The sequence below is a fragment of the Hoplias malabaricus genome, chromosome Y (assembly GCF_029633855.1).
Source record: "Hoplias malabaricus isolate fHopMal1 chromosome Y, fHopMal1.hap1, whole genome shotgun sequence".
In the NCBI taxonomy this organism is placed as follows: domain Eukaryota; kingdom Metazoa; phylum Chordata; class Actinopteri; order Characiformes; family Erythrinidae; genus Hoplias; species Hoplias malabaricus.
In genome coordinates this window covers 78,360,283-78,381,140 of record NC_089820.1, presented here as the reverse complement: position 1 = coordinate 78,381,140, position 20,858 = coordinate 78,360,283, and the positions used below count along the sequence as shown (strand labels likewise).

Below are 20,858 nucleotides of genomic sequence, written 5' to 3'. Positions count from 1 at the left end.
ACGTTAATTAAATGGATCCTGGAATTAGCCGTTCATAAATCCTGAAGTGTTGCATTATGAATATATTTTTCAGTGTTTATTAATGCGTTTTGTTGTCCCTGTGTAGTCAACTTGCGAATAAAAATATATTGGCATTTGTCTTTGGTTACACAGGACCTCCTGACATAGTAGTTTACAGAAGACCAACTTATAGCTAAAATTATTGACCATTAAAAAATAATAATAATAAATAAAAATTGATAATGGCCTGAATTTTTATGTGCTATTTTATAAACCTGGAAATCATACGTGTGATTGACTTTGCTTTTAAATTATAGCTACATTTGGATAAATGAGTTTAATATTTATGGTAGAAGAGTAATAAGAATATTTTATAGTCTTCATTTAGATGCTAAACTTCTCTTCTTAAAAATAGCTTAGACGCAACCACACCTTGGCTTTCATTCAGTGTGAATGTGTGAAAAAAGTGTTAATGCTTTGAATGCTTATTCTGTTCTTCTAGCTTATAAACAATACCACAAGGACGTGTTAAGAAGGTTAAACACTTTATTTTACCCCGGAGGAGTGTTTAACGGTAACCCGTATTTTTTAGTAAATAGAAATTGATTCTAAGAGATTTTTCCCTGTTCTCTCCTGTGGATTTATATTCGGTCGAAGAAACTAATTGTATCACCCATCAACTTCTTTCAAAAAAACGTGTGCAGGTTTGTGCGGACGTCACTCCCGATCTGCGCTCCACGTGTGCGACTCCTGTGCTGCTTGGTGCGCACGTCACCGATTCGAGTGGGAGTTGAAGCGAATGTGCTTTCATTTGAGAACCGTCGCTTGCGACCGAGTTTTATACGAAAACAAGATCCGCGAACGGTTACGGATTCTGTGATTTTTCGGAGCATTTTCACGGCGTTTGTCGTTAAGAGACTGATCCGGAGGGCAGCCGTGGGCCGTTGGGGATTATAAACAGAAAAGAAGATGAGTGTAGAGGCGTACGGGCCGAGCTCGCAGACGCTCACCTTTCTAGACACGGAGGAAGCGGAGCTGCTGGGAGCCGACACTCAGGGCTCGGAGTTCGAGTTCACGGACTTCACTCTGCCGAGCCAAACCCAAACCCAGGGCCAGACCCAGAGCCAGCTCGATAACCAGGTCATTCTCATGCATTTCTGCATTCTATAGACACATAATTCGCTCCCCATTTTAACCCGTAGCATGCTGAAGCTAACGTTAAAGTTGGCGTCTTAGAATGTTGCTTTCCACCTTAAATAGCACAGCAGTCGTGGGCGCTAGAACGGAACCGCTGCCTTGTTTAAGGTGGAACTGAAAATTCCAACTTCAGCTTCACAGGTAGCAACAAGCTAACCAGGGTAACTTGGGTCTTGATCAAAAATAAAACGCAACCTCAGAAACAGGCATCAGTAAACTATTTTTGTATTCGTTTATATAAGCAAATATATTTGGAAGATGACGATTAATCAGGCAACGTGAGCTTCTCCAACGCTGGCTTATCTTGTTTATTTTACTGTGTGTTAAAATACAGCGGTTTTAGCTAAGCAGCGAAGCTACAGGCTAATAGCTAAGCCAAGCGGTGCCAGTGGCTCGATCACAAATCGCTCCCACCTCACCTCGGAGTGCGCTGTGTGGGAGAGTGGGGTTATTTTGATCGTCATCGTGATATCAATTATTTTGATAAGGTTGTATTAATTTTCATGGCATTCTCCAGTTTCGGTAACTTCATATTTAATTAAATATTATTGGATGTAGTTCACTGTATAACAACATAAATCATGTTTATTTTTTTACACCATTTTCTCCATTGTATGTCTATGTATACACCAAATCAGCCATAACATTATGATCCCCTTCTTGTTTTTACATTTACTGTCTGTATTATCTCTCAGGATAATATTGTACTTCTATAATGACAGCCAGTAAGCCACCTGCTGCTCTGTATACTTTGTTTGCATCCTTTCAGCCAGTCCTTCAATGGTCAGGACCACTACAGAGCTGGTATGATTTGGATGGTGGGACATTCTCAGCTGTAGTGAGACTGATGTTGTGGTGTTGTGCTGGTATAAATAGATCAGACACAGCAGTCCTGCTGGAGCTTTTCAACACATTGTCCACCCCCTGTCCACCCTGACAGTCGCACACAGCTTGTAGATGTTATAGTCAAAGCCAAAGTAGCTCATCTGTTGCTGCACGGTTTGTGTTGGTCGTTCTCAAGACCTTCATTGGACACAGGAGGCTGTTGGCTGGATGTTTTTGGTTGCTAGACTATTCTCAGTCCAGCAGTGACACGGGGGTGTATAAAAACTCCAGCAGCACTGTTGTGTCTGATCCAGTCCGACCAGTACAGATCACACTAACACACCATGGTTGTGTCAGTTTCTCTGTAGTGCTGAGAATGATCCATCACCCAAATCCTACCATAGACGAACAGGGTGATGGGATAAACAAGGGATGCAGAGCAACAGATGGATTACACTCTGTTACAGTATAACTACAAAGTGCTCATGTATGATCAGTGGAGCTGCAGGGAATTTACAGTGAGCGTAGACATCAGGAGGTGGTTGTAATGTTATGGCTAACCTGGATGCACAGATATTGATTATATTGGTATCGGCAGTTACGTTAGTTCAGCAGTTCAACGTTAAAATAATTTCTATTGCTGATACTGTTTCTACATACTTCTGTCCACAGTGCTACAATATCGGCATTTCATCTGTTCTACTGCTTTTATAACATTTCTGCAAATACATATCTGTTCCCATGTGGTTTTCATATATATTTTCAAATATATACGTTAAATATTTGTATAATTTCTTTGCAGATGTATGGGCAGCCCTTGTCATGATATGTTGACTTTCAAAGTGAAAATCTGCTGAATCTTCTTTATTTCTAATGTTGGCTGAATTGAACACGCTGGAGTTGTGTACATTTTAAATGTCCAGTTACACAAATTGAGTTCATGTATATAAATTGTAGGGATATTATTATTATTATTTTAATATATTATTTACAAAAAACAAATTAAGGTTGTTTCCTGGAAAAGAAAGTTGACGTGTGTGTAGAAGTCAGTTTCACGACCTACTACGCAGTGCACTTATGTAGGGAGTAGGGGACAGGGATCCATGTGAAAGATTAAGATTGAGCCAAGGTAAATGGCGTAGCTAACGCACTTAGCCTCGCCAAGCACAATATCAGACAGAAACACAGCTGTAGTTCCATTATTCTCACCGATGTTACTGACAACCGCCTGCTTCCTTTTCTGCTTTAAGCCTTGTGCCTTTTGAATGTGTTTATTTATCAGTCACTTTGGTGAAAGTTAACAAAACAACCACTGCTCAAGCTGAGTAGCGCACTGAACCAGTCACACTGAGCTATATCTTTAAAATATCCACGTATTTGTGCATTTTTTGGAGCCTTGGTTTAACATTCCCTTCTCTTTGAAGGTGAACGGACCAGATGGGGTCCTGCAGAACGGGGAGGATGCTGTGGGTAAAGCCAGTCAACTCTTGGCTGAGCTGAATTTTGAAGAAGATGAAGAGGACACTTATTACACCAAGGATCTGCCTGTGCATGCCTGCAGGTAGACAGCACTATAACTATATAACAGCTTCCCCTTCTCATAGATTTACTGTAAGAAGGCTTTTGTTGTAAATCTAAATGAGTTATGTTTGAACTTGTAATTTTACACTAAGCTTTAGTTCGTCTCCACTCTTTTGATTTAAAGACACTGTTCCCTATTTTGTTAGTATATAAATATTTAAATCTTGGATATACCACGGGATAAGCATTTACAAATGTTATATTGTTATAAGTAAAAATGTTTTTATAAAATAGGAACTTTACAGAAGGAGGTGAAAACTTAATTAACCTTCAGTGAACGTTATTGTTAAAAGATGTTGTTCTAATTTATTTTGAAGCATTCTATTCTGTTGTTCAAATATTGTAGAAAACTAAATATCAACAGAACGGAGGTACACGTTTGTTGGTTTGGTTATTTATTTATTTATTTATTTATTTAGAGACAGTGAGGATAGCTAATGTATATTTATTTGGTAATGCTGTACACTAGAAATTAAATGCTACAAAAAGTACAAGCTGCTGCCTGCCTCCTCACAGGCATTGTTCATTGTGACGAGTAAGTAGCATTATCAGGTCAAAACTAACCCTATGTCTATTGTGGCAACGTATATTTATTTCTGTCTCTGATTGGTTCTTTGGCAGACCTGACATTACATAAGTCTAGGTTGTGCCCAACTCAAATCAATCAAGGAATTTTTTTTATGATCACTCTGCATTTTTCTTTTTCTGACACTTCAGAGCAAATATATTACAAAAGGTATTGATAATTGTGAGAACTTAATTATAAAAGTGAGTGAACAGTTGGCTTTAAATATTGCCCTAGAGATTGTAAGAATGCATTATAAACACCGTCCAGCTGTGTATAGATTTATTATGGGATAGAGTGGACCTGTGAGCAGTAAGAGGTTGTCATAATTTTACGAACACCTGTAGAGTAGTGCTAACACGCTCTCTAACACTGGAGTTATGCGACAGAGAAATAAGAACTTTTGTTTACATTTGAACTGGCTTGGATGGTCCTGAATTGTTAATTGTCACTGAAAGACGTTACGTCTAGGATGAGAGATCTTAGGGTTAAACCTTCACCACCAAAACAAACTCTGTCCAAAAGTTTGTACACGCTGCTTCTAAATTAGTGGATTCAGGTACTGACAGGTGTTGAGGTGTGCAAACCTGGCTTTTAGTTAATCTCTGTAGAAAACCCTGGAAGCAGCCACATGAGTCGCCATGCCTAATGCCAAGTGTCTGCTGGAAGGTGTTAAAACCCCCAGCATTAGGCTGTGAAGTAATAGTGCTGGAGGGACTTTGTGAATAATTCTTTTATGACTAAATGCAGTTTAATTGTTCCAGCAAGTTCCCCCATCTGGTTTAAAGATTTCTGAAAGAGCAGAGTCTGTTGCTGCAGCAAAGGGAGGCTAGATTTGTGAAAGTGTTCACAATTTTTTATTTATTTATTTTTCTGAATATATATTTTGGATTTTTACTCCTGCGTTTTTTTATTTATTAAAATCGATACACACTTCCCTACTGGTTTATTATTTAAAGTTAATTATTTCTGACTCTCCTCTCTTATGGTATACATTGACTCATGGGTTCATTAGACTTTCTATTCTCCTCACAGTTATTGTGGTATCCATGATCCTGCTTGTGTAGTGTATTGCAACACCAGCAAGAAATGGTTCTGCAATGGTCGCGGCAACACCTCTGGCAGGTAAGCTGATAAGTTATTTGAGTCACTGTTATACATAAATGTTATCAGATTTCACGGCTGTATAGTATTCCATATCTTATTTATTTCTGTTCGATTCATCTACGTCCATTCTTTTATAACAGCCATATTGTCAATCACTTGGTGAGGGCCAAATGTAAGGAAGTGACCCTGCATAAAGATGGGCCTCTTGGGGAGACTGTGTTGGAGTGTTACAACTGTGGCTGTCGCAATGTCTTCCTCCTGGGCTTCATCCCTGCCAAGGCTGATTCGGTTGTGGTGCTGCTCTGCAGGTAAGATTATTGGCATCCTTTTTTTTTTTTTTAATTAATTAAACAGTTTTAAGTTATTGCAGTAAGGTCATTTGATTTATAGCTTATAACCTTTCAGCTTTAACACTGATGGAAATAAGGTCTCTTATAACAGTGTTATGTTTTGCTCAGTGTAAAGAAGAGGTAGAGGACGGATCAACGGCTGTTCACCTTTAAACGTCTCGTTTTTAAAATAAATCGATTTTGACCCAAAGTGATGACGAGTTTCATAGGTGGTTATTTATTTGTTTAGGCAGCCTTGTGCTAGTCAGAGCAGCCTGAAGGACATTAACTGGGACAGTTCCCAGTGGCAGCCCCTGATCCAGGACCGCTGCTTTCTGTCCTGGCTGGTGAAGATCCCATCTGAACAGGAGCAACTGAGGGCACGCCAGATCACTGCTCAGCAGATCAACAAACTAGAGGAACTCTGGAAGGTACAGGAGGCTTCCATCCACAGCTGTTGGGGAGGAGCGTGTATTTAAAGTGTTTCTAATCAAACTAAGTTTCCAGAAATTATGCCCAGAGATTTGGGGTGAAGATCTCCTCTGTATGTCACTGATGTGTTTTTGAGAAATATCATTAGCATCTGCTGATGTATGTGGTGTATTTGAGTGATCGATTTGAACTGGAGATAAGAATTTCATGATTGATTAGGAAGAACATCTCATTGAAGTCTTTGTGGCGCAGCTAGGTTCTTAGTAGTGATTTCATTCAAATTTATTAATTCATAATTCAAGGCTTTGATATATTAATAATCATTACTTCCTTTTTAAGTGGTTACATTTTGTCTGACTTACAGGAAAACCCTACAGCAACTCTTGAGGATTTGGAGAAACCTGGTGTGGATGAGGAGCCTCAGCATGTGCTGCTGCGCTACGAGGACGCCTACCAGTACCAGAACATATTTGGTCCACTCGTAAAACTGGAGGCAGATTATGACAAGAAGCTCAAAGAGTCCCAGGTTTACAAATAACTGCCTACGCTAGATAATCTTACCACATTAATCGTTAATTTGCTTATAAAACTGTTGTAGTATACGTTTTTGAGGAGAGAATGGTTAACAGTTAATTAATCAGAGTGAGTAACGTGTTAATTTCATGTCGTCTTTTTTTTTTTTTTCTTTTTAGACCCAAGACAATATAACTGTCAGGTGGGACTTGGGACTGAATAAAAAGAGGATTGCTTATTTCACACTTCCCAAGACGGATTCAGGTGGTAATATTTACTTTCTTCATCCTCTGTGTCTACCAGTGGTTCATATCCATCCCATCCCCAACTCCGTGCCCCATGCATCCTTCATCGATGTATGCACGGATGCGTCCACTCGTGTGTGTTTTTGTGTGCGCGTGCGAGACAGCACACCTGTTAGTGTTTGTATGAATGGGTTTTTGTAAATATTTGTTGTCACTGTGTATGTGATGGATATAAGATCATTTTTGTGGTAACTATAAAATAGAAAACATAATCTAAGTTAAAATTCTTTTCTAATTAAATGTACTGTATATGTACAGATATGCGACTGATGCAAGGGGATGAAATCTGCCTGCGATACAAGGGAGACATGGCGCCTTTGTGGAAGGGAATTGGACATGTTATCAAGGTCCCAGACAGTATCCTTTCTGTGTATTCCATCAGAGAAAGCCACTGAATTTGCAACAGAACATGGCTCATGCAGAAGTATTCAAACTAGTACTGGGCGATAAAAAGATATAGATATGTTTCATGATTAATATTTGCCAGATAACGATGATAAGCTTTGGGTAATAGAGCTCAATAAACCTTCATTTCTATTCCCAGGTAACACAGCCAGCTGCACACAATCAGACGCGTATACTCATGCTATTACAGTAAATGAACAGGCAACTGCATGAACGTGAGAATTATAGGTGTAAATTTATTTATATATATTCATTCATTCATTCATTATCTGTAACCGCTTATCCAATTTCATTCTCACCATTTCATCTCCAGGACTAATATCCATCCATCCATTATCTGTAAGCGCTTTTCCAGTTCAGGGTCGCAGTGGGTCCAGAGCCTACATGGAATCAGTGGGCGCAAGGCAGGAATATACCCTGGAGGGGGCGCCAGTCCTTCACAGGGCAACACACACTCTCACACATTCACTCACACACTCACGGACACCTTTGAGTCGCCAATCCACCTGCAACGTGTGTTTTTGGACTGTGGGAGGAAACCCATGCGGACACAGGGAGAACACACCAACTCCTCACAGACAGTAACCCAGAGTGGGAATCGAACTACCTGCTGCGCCACTGTGCCGCCTTTATATATATTATATTTATTTATTTAATATACATACAAGCGCAGAAACTTTCTGTCGTGTGCAGAGAGAACCCACTGTTTTTCTTCACTCGGTATATTTTCCTCCTGGGAAATGTTTTCCCGTTACGAGAGCACTGTTCATTGCCTGGCGTTTTACACAAAATTATTTTCTCCACTTGCAAATTTTTTATTGGTTTCAATGCCATAGATCAGGCTGCTTCTCTTAAATAAACACTCCCAAGGGTGGAACTTTTTCAGCTTTGCACTCAGTGATTCTGGATAGGCTCTGGACCCACCGTGACTCTGAACTGGATAAGTGGTTAAAGACAATGCTTTCCAACTGTTACAAGCACTGATCTAAGCTTTCAAATGAGTTAAATGCAATATGTTTATAGTTCAGCACTTGGGAGTGTTTATTTATGAATCTATTATTTTACACTCTTCTTAACTTATCTTTTTACTCTTTCTGCTTCTTTAAACACCTGAGGTGGTAATGCCCTAAGAATGTTTTCATGACACAAGACATAGATATCATTACTTTTTTGTGGTAAGAAAATGTTCCAGTGAAATCTTTGCTTGTGAATTTGAGTAATGTGCATATTGTATAATGAACATTTGGTGTATTCAGTCTACATGTTTAGAAGGATGTCCTTTTGTCACCATGTGACAAAATGTTAATATTGTAATTGAATTTGGAGATTGATCAATACAGAAAAACGTATCGTGATAACATTTTTGGCCGTATCACCCAGCTCTAATCCAAACTGTGGGGCATGCCCTGCATGTACAGTGTAAAGGAATTGCTGTGGGTCACAGGTGAGATTCGAGATCACGATCAAACAATCAAATGAAGTGTGTTTTCTTAAGAATAATTTTGAATACCCCTGGGTTAGTGAGTTATTTGTGCTTCCAAAGAGGTCCTTATTAGTGCTGAACTCTATACTCCCAAAATAACTAAAGGAAAAATAATTGGAGTGAGGCAAAGGGGGAGAAAAATAAAACAACCGTACTCATTATAGGCTGAATGTCAGAAACAATTGCCTTTAATTGGCAAATGTGTTTCTAAGTTTCCTTAAACAGCTGTTCTCAGACTATGGAGATGAGATTGCCATTGAACTGAGGAGCAGTGCAGGAGCTCCTGTGGAGGTGCCCCACAACTTCCAGGTGGATTTTGTCTGGAAATCAACTTCCTTTGACCGGTTAGTAGGAAATATGATGATGATGATTTAGGGTAAAATATATTTGGATTTATATTATTATTATTATTATTATTTTAAACTGTTCTGTGTTCTGGTGTCTTATCAAGATTTTTCCACAGCTTTTTATATTCTGTTTAATTCGTCAAATGAATGTGCCTTTTATAAATATAAAATATTTATCACATTTTTTTGGTAGCATCATTGGTCATCAGTGGTCCTTTCCCAAGCAAATGTTTACTTTGTGTTATAGCATGCAGAGCGCCTTGAAAACATTTGCAGTGGATGAGACCTCCGTGTCTGGCTACATCTACCACAAGCTGCTTGGCCATGAAGTGGAGGATGTGATTATTAAGTGCCAGCTTCCCAAGCGCTTCACTGCCCAAGGCCTGCCTGACCTCAACCACTCGCAGGTAGCCACCAGTATATACCTTATATACTCAATATACCTTCATTTACTTTCAGTGTTCGAATGAAAGGCAATTTAAGAACAACTGACCTTTTACTACATTGTCTAGCTCTACGTGAAAACAGATGTGCTACATATAGAGGAGTTCTGTATATCATTTATCCTTAATCCAATTAGACCTTTCTGTCCCTGATAGTGAAACAATAATGTTTGTTTTGTTTAGGTGTATGCTGTGAAGACTGTGCTGCAGCGTCCTCTCAGTCTGATTCAGGGTCCTCCAGGAACTGGCAAAACTGTCACCTCTGCGACCATTGTTTACCACCTGGCCAGACAGGGCAATGGGTAAGTCAAATAGCCAATGGCAGGAGACTGTACTTAAGTGTACATATAAAGGTGATTGTTATACATTAATTTTTAGACTCCTGTTAAGTTTTCTGGACTTACAAGCTGCAAGTTCAATGATGCACTTCACTCATCATTCAGTAAATGCATGATTAACCAAGAGTACACGGTAAAGTGAATTGGTGCTCTTAAAATAGAAAGTGAAACTACCACCTGTTTGTGTTATTTAAGACGGGCTGTACATTTAAAATGCTAACCAGTGGTTTATTTCTATTTACCAAAAAAGAATTATAAAATGGCTGTTTGTCTCTGTATATATAAATGTAAAAAAATTCAGAAATATATCAAACTTTTTAAGATGGCAAATATTTATAAATATTCTTGATTATATAAATTGTGATCACTACTTTGCTTTCTGGTTTTCAGACAAACTTGATCCCATTATCTTGTGTCTGAAGCTGTTGTAGTCTGCTTGCTAAGCTATCTTACTACATATGGCTAACAGATGTTAGCAAAACACAAAACAATAATTATTTTGACAAATAGTTTTTTGTTATATACTTTTTTTTTTTCTTTTTTTTCTTGTGGCAGGCCAGTGCTGGTATGTGCTCCCAGTAACATCGCTGTGGATCAGCTGACTGAGAAGATCCACCAGACTGGGTTGAAGGTAGTGCGTCTGTGTGCTAAAAGTAGGGAGGCTATTGATTCTCCAGTCTCCTTCCTTGCCTTGCACAACCAGATTAGGAACATGGACAGGTAAAAACGAATAAAGCTAACCTCTTTATGATAACTGAGATAAAATGTCAGTCTCTTGGAACTCTGTTTCTGAAAAAGGTGCAAAACAGACATTAACAAGGACATATTTGTTGTTGATAGATCAATTAGAAACGCAAATGCTACCAACAAAAGTGTTTGTATAGCCCTGCTTCTGTTGTAAGGAGAGTATAGTCGCAGACCTAATAAAGTAGTTTGTCTATGCAGTATGCCAGAACTGCAGAAGCTGCAGCAGCTGAAGGACGAGACTGGAGAGCTGTCATCCTCTGATGAGAAACGCTACAGAGCCCTGAAACGTGCGGCTGAAAGAGAGTTGCTCATGGTACTTTTCATTCCTCGTATGGACTCATTCTTCTCTAAGTAACACATGCCAGTGGTCTGAGACAAGAATGAAATTTAGCACTGACAATGTAAAGAATGCAGCACAGAAACAATGTAATCTATGTATTTTAATGATACTTTTCTTGTCGTTTCATAACAAGTGAATTTATTTGAGATAAACCAATATTCTACTAAACAGAAAATGAGTCAGGTGGTAGTTGGCGAGGTGTTTGTCCTTGTAAGCATTGTGTTCTTGTATTCTCAGACAAGGCACAATAGAAACAGGGCCACCTTTTATTTCTCTTGACTGTTGCTCTTTCTTTCTGTTTTGCAGAATGCAGATGTTATCTGCTGCACATGTGTTGGTGCAGGTGATCCTCGCCTGGCTAAGATGCAGTTCCGCTCCATCCTGATAGATGAGAGCACCCAGGCCACTGAGCCAGAATGCATGGTGCCTGTAGTGCTGGGGGCTAAGCAGGTACTACCCCAAGGTGTCCATTCATGTAATGCTGAGTAACCCTGGCTTGGCGAAACCTTTTTAAATTGTGTTCAATTTAAAGAAACTTCCACTTATTTTATTTTCACAAATTTTCATCTTCAGCTGATCCTGGTGGGAGACCACTGCCAGTTGGGCCCAGTGGTGATGTGTAAGAAGGCAGCTAAAGCAGGCCTGTCACAGTCTCTTTTTGAGAGGCTTGTTGTGCTGGGCATCCGGCCCATTCGTCTTCAAGTGCAGTACCGTATGCACCCTGCTCTCAGCGCCTTCCCCTCCAATATTTTCTATGAGGGATCCCTACAGAACGGAGTCACTGCCGGTATGTGCGCTTTTTAGGTGGTTAATGTTTTGATGCTTCTCGCATCTGTTGAATGTCTGTAATTTTATACTGTCTTCCCTTTCCACCAGCTGATCGCATCAAGAAAGGCTTTGATTTCCAGTGGCCTCAGCCAGATAAGCCCATGTTCTTTTATGTGACCCAGGGCCAAGAGGAAATTGCCAGTTCAGGCACCTCCTACCTCAACAGGTACACCATTAGCCTTATTTGCTCTTAAAAAGAAAAGCAATGCCTAACTGGAGAGGTGGTGCTGACAACATATTTTTTAGGACTATTTCTGAACAGTAGTTGAAATTTCGGTTGAGGATGAAAATGCACATGTGCCCTGTCTATTTAATATCTATTCTAATCTATCTAATGTCTGGAGAAAATAGAACTACTATTATACGTAATATATCAAACACCATACAAGATGCACATGCCTTCTGAGAACTTGTAACAAGATATGAGTTTGTGTGGGTTGTTCTGTGCAGGACTGAGGCTGCAAATGTGGAAAAGATCACCACTCGCTTGCTGAAGGCTGGAGCCAAACCTGACCAAATTGGCATCATCACACCATACGAGGGTCAGCGTTCCTATCTGGTGCAGTACATGCAGTTCAGTGGCTCACTGCACACCAAGCTTTATCAGGTACATGCAGACCTTGCATGAGGACTTACTTATTGAACTCCTTCATAGTTTACAACAGGAGTATCTATGTGATACTTCGTAATCTTATTTTGTCAAAATAATCCCCCATCCTGCCATTTAAAAACAATTCTTCAGAATTAATCAGGTATTGTTTGTAATGGTAGATGTCAGAAAGCATTATGCTTTTACCTTGATTCCTGGCAAGCAGCAGCATATTTGTACAATTATTACTGACTGGTCCCATTTGTTTTATGTTTCTGTAGGAGGTTGAGATTGCCAGCGTGGATGCTTTTCAAGGTAGAGAGAAGGACTTCATCATCCTCTCCTGCGTCAGGGCCAACGAGCATCAGGGCATTGGCTTCCTTAATGACCCACGTAGGCTTAACGTAGCCCTCACAAGGGCCAGGTAACACTTTACCCAATGACACTAATAACTGACCCATTGTTTTCAAATATTTTTAGTTTTAAATAACATTTGCCTGTATGTTTCTGTGCTATTAGGTATGGTGTGATTATTGTGGGGAATCCTAAAGCTCTGTCCAAGCAGCCACTCTGGAACCATCTTCTGAACTACTACAAGGAACAGAAAGTTCTTGTGGAAGGACCCCTCAACAACCTGAGAGAGAGTCTGATGCAGTTCAGCAAACCTCGCAAGCTTGTCAACACCATCAACCCTGTGAGTATCAATTTACAGATTTGCATCCGCACCAAGCAGTTCAGCAACTTTTGTGCCTTGTGTGAATTGATTCGTTTTCACTCTGGAAACACACTAGTTGAATTTTGCTCAGGGAATGTTTATTTTCAGCTGTTATAGATTTACACACCACTTCATTCAATACGTCGGGTGCAATCGAGCGACTTGCACAGGGCAAAATCATTTTCCACCTTAATATATGTAAACCTTATAACCCTTAGTAGGTTGCTCTTCTTACAAACCCAGAATGTGGAAGTGTGTTGCCCTTAGAAGTCGTCTTATCTGCATCTGTGTTTTTCATGTAATTCAGGGAGCACGGTTCATGAGCACTGCCATGTACGACGCCAGAGAAGCTATGATACCTGGCTCAGTGTACGATCGCAGCAACACCGGTAAGGAAGTTCATGTTCATTTCACATTTTCATTCCAGCATTGAACCCTTTTGATGCTAATAGTGCATTAATACCCTCTCACAATCCCAATCATTCTGTTCTCATTTTGGTCTTTTGTTTGGCCCTTATCTCGCTCTAATGCAAAATAAACAAGTTTATGTTGGAGTTTAAACAAGTGTGTTTTTTTTTTTTTTTTTTCTCAATTTATTTACTTTTTGTCTTTATAGGACGCCCATCAAACATGTACTTCCAGACTCATGACCAGATTGGGATGATTGGTGCTGGGCCAAACCCCATGGCTTCCATGAACATCCCCATTCCGTTCAACCTCGTCATGCCCCCCATGCCCCCACCAGGCTACCTGGGCCAGGTTAATGGCCCTGCTGCTGGTAAGACAGTAAACACAACACAAACAAGCAAACTATTTACATTTTTTCCCCATGTATGAGTGAGTTACATGGCTATTCTATGAGGAACTTCACATCTAAAACCAAAGGGCAGAATATCCACAAGTGCAAAAAGGTTTCTAGGTCTCAAAATAAGGCAGTGAATCTTTCTCCAGGTATTGTTCTTTAATAATAATTTAATAGCCTTTTTAAAATTGAAACATTTAGCATGTTAATACTATAGAAATCGAGATGCAGCTGTCTTTTACTAAATAATAAATTATTTTGAGTCACTGTAATTTTATTGCTGATGTGAATTTTTCAAAAATTACTACTACTTTTTTCTGTTTAGGTCGTGGAACTCCAAAGGGAAAGACTGGCGGACGTGGAGGCCGTCAGAGGAACCGCGGAGTGGGGAACCATGGCAGTGGACAGACCAACATGACTAGCAGCCAGGCCAGCCAGGATCTGGTGTCTCAGCCCTTCTCCCAGGGTCCTCTAACCCAGGGGTATATCACCATGAGCCAGCCCTCTCAGATGAGCCAACCAGGCCTGTCCCAGCCTGAACTCTCCCAGGTATGCAAAATAATTCTAGTACGTTTTCCAGGAGAATGTGTGTGTACAGTGTACACCAGTATGTTTTTTCCCCAACATGTTAAGATGAAGAACTATTCATTGTCTATTAACATGTGCAGAAGTGAGTTATATTTAGAGAATTTTAACTTGTTTTGACTTGCAAACCATCAACAAAACTTGACTGAGGGGACACATTTTTACATCAGACCGTGTAGATGGGCATGAGTTTGTATTGACAAACATGCTATATTTTTCCATACAGGACTATTCTGAGAATAATGATTTTTGTCTCATGGTCTCTTGCTTCTTCTTTGCTTAACAGGACAGTTACCTGGGTGATGAGTTCAAGTCGCAGATGGATGTGGCACTGTCCCAGGATTCTACTTACCAGGGTGAACGGGCATACCAACATGGAGGAGTTACTGGACTCTCTCAGTACTAGAGTGTAAGAGAGTGCAAAATAATCTACCAATTTAATGGATTAATAATCTCATAGAGGAGATAAGATGAATGAATAATATAAAGCCTGATTTTAGATTACGAATTTCAAACTAATTTGATGTAACTGAACACTTTACTTTGGGAAGCTGTGCGAAATGTAAATAAAAGCAGGATGCAATGATGTGCAAAGTATTTAATAGCTATATTTACAGGAACACCCATTAAGTATTTTTACCTTAAAATTACAGCGTCATTGCTCCACTGAGCTGTAATAGGGAGAATAGAGCCTTTGTCATTATTTCTCCGGGCTCAACGCTGCACTGTGTAACTTTTGGAGGACAGTGCTGTTGTAATCCATGCACATTTGTGGATTGGCGTTGTTTTGTTTTGCTAAAATAAGCAAGGCCTTCCCTGAAAATGACAAGTCTTAATGGCAGCATGTTGCTCCATAATCTGTAAATATTGTTCAGCATTAACGGTGCCTTTACAGCTGTTGAAGTTGCCCATGCCATGTGCACTGATGCACCCCTGTCACAATCACTGAGCTTTTAACAAGCCAGAAGGTCTCTCCCCTCTTTAGCCAGGAGGCTGCAGCCATGATTCTTAAAAGGAATTAAAATTTTTACTTGTTCGGTCCAGAGATGGCGAATCTGCATCCTGTTTATATTTGGCTTATTCTTTGCATAATAGAGTTTTATTTCACGTTTGTGAATGCGAAAGTGAACTTTGTTTACCAACAGTGATTTTGGGGGGGCTTTCTGAGCCCATGTAGTGATTTCCGCTACAGAATCGTGTCTGTTGTCAATGTTTAATTCGCTGCAGCTGAGGGCATGAAGATCATGGCCAGCCAGTATTGGTTTTGGGCCTTGTTCCTTGCATATATAGATTTCTCCAGATTCTGACATCTTTACTCTTGAAAGACTCAGCCTCTCTGAGATTCTCACTTTAAACCCAGTAATTGGCATATCATTGCATTCTGCTTGCTTTTACACTTTGTATTGCATCTGGACTTCTTTGGAACTGGGATTTGTATAATGCAAAGTCTGAGAAACTTTTGTTTGACACGCCTGGTTTGGAGGGAACTTAATACCTATTTATGATATCACTGTATACTGTGTAGTGTAAGTGGACTGGAATGTTTCTGGCCCATGCTGTTAACGGGGCTTGTTGAAGCCTTTTCTTTTTGAAGTCATGAATTTGATAATGATTGTTATATTAATCACATGCTCACCGTGTATGTCAAGGTGAAGTTGCTGATGAAACTCTTATTGTGTCTTCAGGTTGTTGGAACGGGAGCTAGGCCTGTGCTGAGCTTAGTTCGTCAGCATTTTAAATCTGGGTAAATATAAAAAAAGAACAAACATGGATGCCCGTTTTCCACTGTTACAACTGAAGCACCATGGTGTGAGAGCAACAGGAGAGAATCAAACCAATCACATGAGTGAAAAAAGAGGGAGAAAAGCAGGACAGGAAGAGAGAACGAGAGTGAGTGGATGAGGTAAATCACCTCGCCACTCGCTAAGGCTGGGGAAGGAGGAGAGAGGAGGAGACGCAGCGTAGGAGGAGACGATGTGGGAGGGATAACAAACGAGATCTTCGATCTGCAACTCCGCAAAGTCGAGGCGCCTCCTGGGGAGCAGGGGTCCCTCCCCTGCCTTCTCTCGCGCGCTGCCAGGCTGCAGCCGGCCGCCGCAGACCTCGCTCTGCCACCCGTGACGGAGAGAAGACGAAGTTCTCTTATAAAACTACCTGCAAAAAATACCAAGCTTGCTCTGTCGTCTCCAAAAGCTGAAAGAAGGGGGTGACGCCTTTAAAAAAAAAAATAATAAAAATGATTTACAAAAAAAAAAACGCTTTATAAGCAGCTGATCCTGGGAAAATTTTCCCTTCAAAGTTGAGATCTGACGTTCAAGTACTGCCACCGGACATCTTTAAGAGAATGGGGAAATATTCAGCGGAGAAAGGAATTGTGGTGTTTTTTTTTTTTTGTTTGTTTTTTTTTTTATTAAAATATGGCTTTGTGTTTAACTTTTTTTTTCCCCCTCCCCCCCTTTTTGTGTGTGGTGGTGGTCTCATCTCTGAAAATGGTGCTAGTAGTCACTGAGCAAGATTCAACTTAACTTTGAGGAAAGTTTTCTGCCTGAAATCTGTGGAGTAGTGGTTCAGAAATCCAGAACCTGTGAGAGATGCCACATGCTCTCTGCTGCGAGGCTCTGCTCTAGGTGGTTCTCAAATGGAAGGGGGTCTCTAACAAATGGCTTTGGGATTTATTTTTTTTTTTCTTTTAATAAACAAAGACTAAAGGTTTGTATATGGAGAGTAGAAATGGAAGGGCTACAAGATCTGAAGCTTTCTTTTCTTCCCCCCTTCATTTTAAGTGTTTATTTGTTGAAGTCATGCAGTTGAACAGCGTTTGTTAACCTGCCGGGTTTAGACGTGGCGACTGAGCAGCTTGTTGATTTCTCCATAATGGGATCACATAGCAAACTTGCAGTCACAGGTCCACCAGAATACGAGCCAAAAAAATATGCATAAAGCCTGAGTGAAAGCCGCCAAGGATTCACCTCTCGCCCAGACACCCCTCGCTGGAGTGCAGTAAACCGAAGTCAGGGAGGTAAAAGAGTTTGAGAAACATTTAGAGAGGGATCTGAAGCTAAGGAGATACAGAACTTTGCTGTAGTATGCAAATGAAGTTATGGCAGCTGGTCCTCATCGTGTTCTGTTAGGGCTTCAGGACTGTGCCAAAAGGCGGTATGCTTCCTCCACAGGCGAAATTGCTTAAAATGATCATTTTAATTTCCTCCCCTCCTTAATCACCCTTCCTGCTTCATGAGATATAGATTAACAGATGTTAATATCTTGCCATTGGATTGAACTGCTTGTGTAGAGCCACGTTTGTGAATTGGCCCGTGATGGCTGAGAGAAAGTGGGAAATGAAGCCCAGAAATGCAGCGTTTGCGGTTTGTTAAAGGAGACGTTGAACGAGCAGACAGGTGAGATTCTCTCTGTTTGTGTGTGTTTCCCACAAGCAGACTGAAAAGAGGCTGCTGCACTCTTGTCTCTTGCTTAAATTTGGATGCCAGTGTGCATAGACAGTAGTGTACTGCTACGGAGGTGTTGTGTATACCTCCTTATTAACTGTCCCTCTTTTGTTTCGTGATTAGTAGTAGTTTTATCATTATTGTTCTGTTTCTTGAAGTTCCTCTTTATTTCCTCTTCCCCGCCCAGTCTTTGATTTGTTAGCACAGTGCGCTTATTTCATTCTGTACAGTCTTTCTGAATGTGAGGTGTATGGCATAGGCTCCTCTCACCTGTTAGAATTCCTCACAGTCCACGAGAAATTTTCTTTTTGTTTTTCTTTCTTTTATAAAGTTCTACTCAATTAAATCTTTGCTGCAGTTCGACTGCAACAACCCTCAATGGTCACCTTGTCATCCTACAGAAACCAGGAATGGTCATTCCATGCTTAGTAACATGTTTTCATTTACTTTACTTCAAAACCCCTGAACAGGAAAACTTTACTTCATTGTTCATTTTAAACTTTTCCAGTTTTCTTTGCCTGAGAATAAATAACCAGTTTCACTATTTGCAAAAAAAAAAAAGGTTTTAGCATCTAAGTTTTTCACAGCTTGTGTGCCTAGTGCTTTTGTCTTATTGATAGTTAGTACAAATGGGGAAACTTGCTATCTACCCTCAATGTAGACTGTAAATCCGAAAGATCAGGATATTGAATATCCGGGAAACTGAATGTCCTAAATATGCCTTTCTCACATTCTTTTAAAGAAACCATTTCCTTTCGTAGGATTGAATTAGTCTGGATTCCTTTATTTGTGTTCTTTTGGCTCTGAAAAATTTTGTGAACATGTCAGTAATTCAATGAAATTTCTTCATATGACATGGAATACAGCTAAAATATAAATATTATATTTATATATTTACAAGATGAGAACCCCATCGACAATAGTGGTTGTTAATTTATTTGGGTGAAGGAGACTATTTGTTCACCTGGATGTGATGCATCTTGTAGCTGTGAGGTGACTGGCTGATGTTCCGAGAAATTCAGACTGAAAGGACAAACACTGAGGGTCCTAGCACTCACCCGAAAGGCAAATTACCAGTGACAATTAATTAGAGGTTATAACTCAAGAGAGACAAGATTTTGTTTGATGGAAGGGTTTTGTCCCCCTGAAAATGTGTAATTCTTGCAATGCTACAAAAAATAAATGTTGCTTAATTTTACACAAAGACTGGTTGAGTCACTTCATGTAGTTTCTAACACGCACTTATTGTTAAAGCAGAAATGTAAAGGTTTCTGTTTTTGAGAAGAGAATGGTAATGTGATAGGATTTATTTTCAAATGTTAAAAAGTGTGTCTTTGTGGGTGTTTTTTCTCATACGCCTAGATAACTTAGTGACTTCATCGTCATTATGTTAGAGACCATTGTAATCGAATTGTGGGAAGGCTTCTGACACGTTGTGTCCCTGAAGTGGATACGTGATTACAGGTAATGAAATGTAAAATGTCAACTAATGTATTCACTACGAGGAAATATGAAGCCTAAGCTTTGTTGGTGAGAAAACCTAAGCTTTTGTGTTCTTGTTTTGGTTTACAATATCAGAACATTCCAGAAAAGCCTGCCAGTTCTTTAATGTGAACTTCTGCTCGTAAGAAGCATCAAAAGCTGTTTTTTGTGATTTTTGTTTGGCGCCCCCTTGAGGAGGATTTTCTGCCTGCTAAATGTGAGTTATTTAGAAATATGGTCGTTAAGCTGATTTGCGTTCAAACTATATGGTCTGTATCCATTTTTTAATTATTATTATTGTATCAGGTCTAAAATCAGCCCACATAATTTGTTTTTTAATCTAAACCAACACTGAATCTATTTAAGTTGCTTTTATCCACTCTGAATTAAGTCATAGCTAATGTAGCTAAAGTTAGCATGTTCTTCGTTATCTTTGTGTCATGTTTTCATGAGTACTAGATAACATATTAGTAGGTGATTGAAATAAGCGTCATCAAATGAAGTGTAAATTAGGACTGGGTCAGTCTTGGTCTACATGTTACTGCACAGTAGCCTACAGATTGGTTCTGACGCTGGTTAGTGTGGCAGTGCGCTCTTTGGGACGCGGCCCAAGTCTCATTAGCGCGTTGTGCAGCCCTACAGCCAGTGCTATTATCCTCATGAGCACAATCGATGGTAGGGGAGAGTGGGTGGGGGGGCATTAGAGGGCAGGAGGAGTACGGGCTCGGGCCTCGGACGCGGTAATGTGCATTTGTTGTTGGTGTCCGTTAGAGGGCGTGCGAGTGGCTTTAAAAAGCGGCGACAGACCCGCGGCGTTTAGGCTCAACGCGACGCTGAAGCCGGGGACGGGAGTTGAGAAGTACCGCGGTGCTTCGGGGAAGAGTGGGGAGAAAGCCGCAGTTTCACACAGCGGCGGTTTCAGCGGGGAGTAGATAGGAAACCCCAGCGGGGAGACTGCAGAGGACCGCAAGGTTACTGAAGTACAGCCGAACAAAAGAGGAAAAAGCTCGGAGAAGTCCTCAGAAGATGAGTACTGAGTGTTTGTCTCCACACCGCGGCTCTGGAGGAGCTCTGAAAGCCGGGCTGTAGTGTGAACTCTGTACGTGCAAAAGGGGACTCTCCATGCACCGCCGACAGCAGTGAAATTCTCCTCAGGAGAGAGAGTGTGTGGGGTTTTGGGCTCTGCGTTTTTCTGCAGTTTCACTGTGGTGGTCCCTCACTGAGGCGGGCGAGGGAAGACCTGGCTTTTACAACGAAATGGGGTAAGTGGCTTGGTCCAGTCGCAGTCAAAAGTTTGGGCACGCCCTGATCAATGAACCTGTTTTGGTGGTGTCCTGATAGAAAATGACTTGAAGACAACTTCTACAGGAAACAAACTTGAGGAAACTTGATGGGGGAGGTTGCACATTGCTGAGTTGAATATTGTGGGGAACTAAACATGAAAAAGGTGCCAT

General features: G+C 40.4%; 2 protein-coding genes across 3 annotated transcripts in view; both read left to right on the top strand.

The window, feature by feature from the left end:
* Window positions 1–795: 795 nt before the first annotated feature.
* Window positions 796–19,105, top strand: LOC136678837 (regulator of nonsense transcripts 1). Of its 2 annotated transcripts, none has more exons than XM_066656993.1 (24): window positions 796–1,140; window positions 3,447–3,583; window positions 5,204–5,293; window positions 5,416–5,583; window positions 5,855–6,035; window positions 6,401–6,562; window positions 6,729–6,813; window positions 7,113–7,211; window positions 8,978–9,086; window positions 9,337–9,496; window positions 9,716–9,834; window positions 10,426–10,590; window positions 10,816–10,930; window positions 11,264–11,407; window positions 11,531–11,744; window positions 11,834–11,951; window positions 12,236–12,392; window positions 12,656–12,798; window positions 12,894–13,068; window positions 13,397–13,478; window positions 13,706–13,867; window positions 14,217–14,440; window positions 14,763–14,885; window positions 16,162–19,105. In XM_066656993.1, the coding sequence occupies exons 1-23, from the start codon at window positions 970–972 to the stop codon at window positions 14,880–14,882; spliced, it is 3,300 nt and encodes a 1,099-aa protein (XP_066513090.1). In that variant the 5' UTR covers window positions 796–969; the 3' UTR covers window positions 14,883–14,885; window positions 16,162–19,105. The 2 variants fall into 2 exon arrangements, with proteins under 2 accessions (XP_066513090.1, XP_066513089.1); XM_066656992.1 differs by having other exon boundaries at window positions 6,729–6,816.
* A 1,156-nt stretch (window positions 19,106–20,261) lies between these two features.
* The window catches only part of LOC136678174 (homer protein homolog 3-like), a 33,670-nt gene continuing 33,073 nt past the window's right edge, over window positions 20,262–20,858 (top strand). The window contains exon 1 of the mRNA XM_066656102.1: window positions 20,262–20,666. The gene's annotated coding sequence lies outside the window, so the exon portion shown is untranslated. The remainder of the gene's footprint in view (window positions 20,667–20,858) is intronic.